At 29.2% G+C, this 7,342-nt stretch overlaps 2 protein-coding genes across 3 annotated transcripts in view; both read left to right on the forward strand.

The window, feature by feature from the left end:
- LOC108693661 overlaps positions 1-1,831 on the forward strand; it is a 2,305-nt gene extending 474 nt beyond the window's left edge. The window contains exons 2-5 of the mRNA XM_018202708.1: positions 489-600; positions 1,058-1,190; positions 1,444-1,499; positions 1,633-1,831. Coding sequence (XP_018058197.1) covers positions 526-600; positions 1,058-1,190; positions 1,444-1,499; positions 1,633-1,764 — 396 coding nt within the window. The 5' untranslated portion in view covers positions 489-525 and the 3' untranslated portion in view covers positions 1,765-1,831. The remainder of the gene's footprint in view (positions 1-488; positions 601-1,057; positions 1,191-1,443; positions 1,500-1,632) is intronic.
- A 1,087-nt stretch (positions 1,832-2,918) lies between these two features.
- LOC108693658 (regulator of G-protein signaling 6-like) overlaps positions 2,919-7,342 on the forward strand; it is an 8,726-nt gene continuing 4,302 nt past the window's right edge. Inside the window, exons 1-6 of one of the 2 annotated variants that reach the window (XM_018202704.1) lie at positions 2,919-3,070; positions 3,148-3,326; positions 3,522-3,658; positions 3,741-3,974; positions 4,201-4,370; positions 6,081-6,084. In XM_018202704.1, the coding sequence (XP_018058193.1) occupies positions 3,068-3,070; positions 3,148-3,326; positions 3,522-3,658; positions 3,741-3,974; positions 4,201-4,370; positions 6,081-6,084 (727 nt within the window). In that variant the 5' untranslated portion in view covers positions 2,919-3,067. Of the gene's footprint in view, positions 3,071-3,147; positions 3,327-3,521; positions 3,659-3,740; positions 3,975-4,200; positions 4,371-4,954; positions 5,103-6,080; positions 6,085-7,342 lie in introns of those variants that run through there. The other variant, XM_018202703.1, reaches the window with a different exon arrangement.

Genomic DNA, 7,342 nt, shown 5'->3' on the forward strand with positions numbered 1-7,342 from the left:
TTTCTGTTCCTGCATTAGATTGTTCTAGAATTCTCTTTCTCGCTTTAAACAAATATCAAACATTTATCTCTAAGTTCCAAAAGTGTACAATAGTTCCTCCACCCAGAAAACAAACTTATATATTATATTTATCTGATTTTAAGTTCCAAAAATATACATTAGTTAGCAAACCTTTAATTAAATGTTCATATGATGTATGACGTTTGCTACAAAGACTTTTTTTTTATTAATGTTAGAAATAGAATACGTTAGATATGTTGAAATAGTAGGTCTGTTTGCATTACATGAAATCCCTAAGTATTTTTGCACTTAAAATAAGTAATATTAATATATTTGACTTTGAAAAGAGAGAAGCGATGTCAAATGCAAAAAGTGTGAGCAACACGAGCAGACCTAGTTTTTATTTAATTGATATTATAAAAATTATATTTAATAATTATATTATATTAAAACAGTAGTTCTTATTAATTATTTGAATTATATTGCAGAGTTTTTGATACAACGAGTACTGCATATACAAGCATCATGCAGCTGCAAATTCGTGGACAAGAAACAACTATCATTATATGTCAAGATAATGAGAAAATACAACATATAAAGGTATTAGTTTTTTTAACTAATATTATTTTAATACACAAAATTTAATATCTGAATTTGTCTTTGAGTATTAATGTCCAAGGTAGCATTAAAATGATAATCTAGCATTGTTTACTTTATAATGCTAGAACGAGCATTAATGCAAAAATAATATGTAAATTTATATAAGAAAGAAAGTTATATTTTATTTTCACTTTTGATAAATTTACTACAATTTTTTTTTTTTTGATAATTATATAAATTTATATATATTTTTATTATATATATTTTGATAAATTATTGTAATTATTGTAATTATTGTTAGACTATATAAATTAATTTCTGCAACAAGTTCTGTGATTGGCTCTTCAATACCCTGTCATTTTAAACAGTTTCAATTTATATGATAAATGTTAAAATAAAGAATATTTCAATTATGTGTACATACTAATAATTTACATACTAATTTAATTGTTTACAGGAAAGAATTGCGAGTCTGCAAGGCATTGAAAATGAATTTCATCTTCATTGCAATGGAAGCTTATTAGCAGATGAAACTTGTGTAAATGAACTTCAATCAGATGTACTCGAGTTGATTGTACCCTTACGGGGAGGTAAGCTAATTTCTAGAAAAGAAAATTCATTTAGTATATTTAAACAATATTTTAAACAATAGACAATCAAAATATAGGTCATAATATGTAATATATATATAGGTAGTATAAATATAGGTCATAGTATAGGCTGTATTATATTATATAAATATATTTGAAAAACACTACTTTAATTCTTAAAGGATATTGTATTTATTATAAAAGACAAAGCACAAAAAACTCAAATTGATTATAAAATATTTTTTCTTTTCAGGAAAGGTTCACGGTTCTTTAGCACGTGCTGGCAAAGTAAAAGCTCAGACACCTAAGGTAAAGACATACTTCAATCTTGATTATTTAAATAATAATTTATATCTCAGATTTATTACTTAACGATGAAAATATATTAATGTATATGTGAAATATATGTTCATATATTAAATTAATATATGTTGTATATTAGGTTGAAAAGCAAGAGAAGAGCAAAAAGAAAACTGGCCGAGCTAAGCGACGCATACAATACAATCGTAGGTTTGTCAATGTCGTTCAAACCTTTGGCCGCCGACGTGGACCTAATGCCAACACAAATTCATAAATGTTATTACTATAATATATTTGTTACAATAAATTCGGATAAAATGCCATAACCAAAACATAACAAATGTGTATTTTAAAATTACCTGTACTTTCTAAGCTATATGTTTTAATTGCAATGTGATCAATGAAATGCAGTCTGAATTCAGCATAATTCTGTTGAAAATTCGGTTGAAAAAAAAAGAAGCTGCGTTTTGATATATGGGTAATACCACAGAATCAAAAAGTTTAATTTTCAGAAATGTAGAAGTACAAGATACGTAATCTTATGTTAAGTCTAAAATACGACGATATGAATGATGCTATACACAGAATCCTGGAATTTACTATTGGCAACATATTTGGTAAAGATATAACTTGCAGAGAACCCGTCCATCATTGCGACGAATATCAACCGGGTTCTTTGGTTGAGCTGGGTAGAACCATTATTAAAGTATGAAAAAGATATAATTCTTTTTCACAAATCTATTTTCTTATTTTAATGTAAAATTTTATAATTGTATATATAGAGAAAATTTAAATTAAATTTTTTTTATTTAGATATGACAGAGGAATTAAAATATATTTTGTGAAATAGCATTTTCATACGCCAATTAATTGTAAAATATTTTGCATGAGCAAACTTGGAAATTTAAAATTAATTTAGGTACATTAAAAAAAATCAACAAATTTCTATGAAATTTCCATGAAGTTTAATTAAAAAACAAGCTTCTTTTGTTTGCATAGAAAATTTTTGCAGATAGTAGCAAATTTCTTCTGTCATATTATTCAAAATTAAACACATTTTCTTAATTTTGATTCTTTTTGAAACAGTTTTTATTTTTTTAAAGATTATATATGTTTTTCTAAGCATGAGATATTTGTATAAAGTAAGTATAAAATAATCACAGAAAAAATATTAATCACAGAAAAAATATTATAAGTATTATCTGATGAAATTTCTAATTTTTAGAAAAATATGATAAAAAGATTTTATCTTATCCGAATTTTCTCTTTGAATTAATTATGACGACCGGAACACAATTCTAGATACTGTATCAACTTAGTTTTTATTTCTCACATTCTGCCATATTCTCATGTAGATTGGTATGGTTAGTACAGAAAAGGCAGGTTAGGTTAAGTTATGAGTTAATGGCAGTTAGTGCTATTCGGTACAATTGTATCTTTTAAGCACATCGTTTGACAATTTTATAAAAGCTGAAAAGTAAATTTTTCAGCTAAAAGTTTTCATAATTTATTAATATATAACGAGCTGTAATATACAGATATAATTTATATAAGTTTTTACGAAAAATCGAACAAATATGGTAACTCTCTGATTATATAAATTTCCAAATCTGTACGAAATATTAAATATGACATTAAACATGTTTTATTTATCAAGTTTTTCAAAAAAATCTTGATGCCGTGCGGATTATGCGCGATACCTATAGTAAAACCAACAAATCTGTCGGAAGACAAAATGTCACCCTATAGTAAGGAGCCAGGAGTCAAAAAATTAATTCGACCATCCGACCTACCTATTTATTCCTTTGAAGACGATTATTCTAAACAGACCCTATGGTAAAGCACAAGTAATTCCAATTATAACTGTTATATCGTAGATTAAGATTTAATTCATAATTAAGAAATGTTCCAATCTTATGATAAACTTACTGGAGAAGCAAGAGAAATGTTATTGATTATTCCTTATTGAAAGTTCATATTTCTATCAATTATTTTGATATGTAATGTTTATTATTAAATTTTCTGTAACAGTGCAGAACGTCCACCTTCTGTTCTGGAGCAGAACATATCTAAAATTCGCAAGTCAGTTCAAGCAGTTGTGTCTGAATATCAACATTATACTAATGTTATCTCAGATACTATCGACATTGGTTTTGAACATTGCAGTTGTAAGTGTTAATTAATCATATATTTAAATATATCTTATATAATTATTCTACAATGCAATAACAATTATTTATTTTTTTGCAGCCCTTTTAGATTATTTACGTGAGGAAAGTAACGTTATGCCGCGAATGGGCGCCATCGCTATCGGTGGAATAGCTGGATTAGTGCTTGGACTTAGAGGACGCAAATTCAAGCGAATAATGTATTCTAGCGCGGGTGCACTATCTATGGCAGCTATCTGTTATCCCAAGAAGACAAAAGAAGGATTCGATATAACTAAACATTACATGAACGTTGCCTACAATTTTATTTATGGTGGTAACTATTTTCAGCAAATTATTTTTTTTATAAACACAAGAAATATATATTAAAACGGATGGAAGTCATTTAAGTACGTTGCAATTAATTACAAATCAAATACAACGTAATCAAATGAAATGTTTTCAATTGAATGAGACTACCAGCTTTCAAAATTAAAGATGGAATATAATTGTCAACAATATAAAACATGGATATGTCGATATTTTACTATAAATAATTTCAGTCAAACCAGGTGACAATCGACAGCTGCAAATCACAATGCCAGAAATGCCGAAAATGCAAACATCTTTTTCGGAATTTGTAGATTCAACGATTGTCACAGGTTCAGCAGTGGCTACTGCTGTTGGTAGTTTTGCACAAAATGCATATGCAACTTTAAGCAGTAACAAGGAGGTAGGATGCAACGAAGAAATTTCTCTACTGCATCACCCCTCCCTTACACCTGCTTCATTTCTATTGCTTAATCTCTATTTTTGAGAATGCTTTAAAAACGATGTGCTATATCAATATCTCTTACCGTTTATATAGTATTTTTTCACAACTATTGAATAAATTAATCTCTTACAAAACTCAAGAAGGAAATAAGTACAAATAGTATATCATTATAGAAATAATGATATATTACGAAAACATATTGCTAACGTATTACAAAATACTATCACGGCTACCTTTTAAAAAATTGTTACGTACTTAGTTTATGCAAACATTGATCAAGATATGACAAAATCTCACTACGTAACATTTCGTGACACCAAGGAAATCTCTGAACCCATAATTGAACCGTCACCTGCGCCTTTGACAGATAAAAAAACAAATACTCGAAGAAACTGGTTTTGATAAAAGCAAACTTAGGTGTCTATGCTTTTTTCCTGTCATATTTCTTGATAATTTTTGTCTTTCTTGTTTGTGTAATAATTTCACTTTAATCAACTTTACTTTATAGCTATTATATTTATTTTTTGCCATTTATATTTCAGGAAAATCAATCGACAGCCAAATTAGACACTAAGCAAGATTAGTCGTTTTTCAACAATATTAGGACAACGTAGCAAAAAATATATAAAAGTTTTATTAGCATTTTGGAAAAAAATATTAATTATTGAATAAATCATATCCTATAATATATATGAAACATTGTGTTCTGTCTTATATTTGTGTAAGTAAAGTAGTGTAAGTAAAGTTGTGTAAGTAATGACATCACGCATCTTTCTTGATTGAAAATGAATAAAGCTTGCTTTACAAATAAAAAATATATATTATATTATATTTTTATATCATTTTTCATATATATATAAATGAAAAATAATATAAAAATTAATATGTATTGCGCGCGCGCGCGCGCGCGCGCGCGTGTGTGTGTGTGTGTGTGTGTGTGTGTGTGTGTGGGGTGCCTGCAATATAGTATTATATTATTGTTTTATATAATGTATATAAAATTATATACATATATAAAATATATGTTTATAAAATTCTTTCTAGAATTAAAGTTTAAATTCAGTTTAGAAAGCTTGGAATTATGATTTGTTTTATCTTGTCTCTAATTAATTTCAATATTTTTGGCGAACTTCAACTTCAATACTTTTCGAGACTACTTTTATTAAAAACATTTTTTTGAAAGAAAATACAAAAATTATTTCTTTATTATACAGGAATGATTAATTTATGTATGTATCATGTTAGTTGTTAAATTAATAGGCTTTCTACAATAAGCCAATTATATTAGCTTTAAATCTGAAGACATAAGAAATTGAATCAATCAAATGCGAGAAGAATAATGGACTATAATTGATTAATAATTCTTATGACTTAAGATTTAAAGATAATATAATTGGCTTATTGTAGAAAGTCCATGAAATACATGCAGATCTTTCTAAGTAGAAGTTGAAAAAATAGAAATATTTGTGCGGGATGTGATTCGGCGCAGCCGCGTCTCATTTTATCGACTGGTTATTCCCGGCACCGCTCAACTACGGGATTTCGATCTTCCTCACCCTGGCACAAGACCAAAACGGCACTCGAAACCTGCGCACTTGCAGCTTCGGCATGAGAACAGTCAATCTAACGTGCGCCCTTAGGAAACACAAACTGCTGCGTAGATGAAAGGGGCGCGCGCACACCTTTACCCCCTACTATCTTGACCTGTTCTTTACACGGGTCAACACGCGAATCACCGTGAGAGGTGCAATCGCATTATATCGTAAATACAATTACTTTTTCTCTCGTCCTTTCATTTCTCTATGTCATTATCCGGGATGTGCAAGTCGAGGATTATTAGTTCAAGCTCCGAAGCGTGTCGCTCCTCTACGAAGTAGTGCGAAGAGATATGAATTTGGAGAACGTTCGCTCAAATTCATTTCGGAGGATCCTCGATTGCAGACGCTCGTTCGTTATTTCTCGAGGAGGGTGCTCCGTTAGCTCCGTGTTGTGTGACGCACTGTGACGCACAGTGAAAGGGTTGTTGGCGCAACGCCCGTACTACTAGTCGGATGCTGTAAACTCGATATACGACTTTCGTCAATCGTTATTTTTTTTCTGAGCAGAAAGATCGAAAATTTTTTTTTAAATATTGCATGAATTTAGTGTTTATTAATTTATGTTTTATTAATGTATGAAGAGAGTTATAGGAACGATGCAGCGATAAATATTATAATAGACAGTATGTGATTTTTGCGAAATTTAACAGATTGGTGGATCAAGGTGTTACAATTCAGGTAGGTTTTTAAACTAAAAAAAGCATACATCGATCTCAGCTATTTTTTTATTAAGATTTATTATTGGATATAATTAGATATTTCTTGTTGATAATATCCTTATTTTTTATTGATAATCACGATTGATAATAAAAAACATCAGTATTATTACATATTTATAATAAAACAGAGAATTCGTGATTCATTTTTCGTGTTTTCATCTCTTCGTGTTTCTATCCGACACACATTCGAGATTGACATATAGGAGACAATATCTTATCCCGATATCCCCTTCTCAATCACCCTCTCGAGTATCCGGCAATATAGCGAAGAGGGGTGACTTGTTATATATACCGTTAAATAGACCGTAGTGACATGCTGTCTCGTGTGCCAATCTTGAACATACAATAATATTTTTAATTCGAGAAGTCTATCGTTCTTTGATATTTCGTTAGAAAAATATCTATTAAAAATTAGAAGAACTAGCTGTGGATATATAAAAAAAATAGTCCTTCAGGTTTGCGGGATAAATTTTTTATCGTAATTAGATAATTGGCCACTGGGATCGATGCTGTGGAAACTTTACTCACGCGAAAAAAATTGCGCAAAAGAATATATTAAGATATATCGAGACCTTTCTCCAACACCGTTGTATTCAAGGATATTGTACTTTCG

This window comes from Atta colombica, unplaced genomic scaffold (genome assembly GCF_001594045.1).
Source record: "Atta colombica isolate Treedump-2 unplaced genomic scaffold, Acol1.0 scaffold96, whole genome shotgun sequence".
NCBI lineage: Eukaryota > Metazoa > Arthropoda > Insecta > Hymenoptera > Formicidae > Atta > Atta colombica.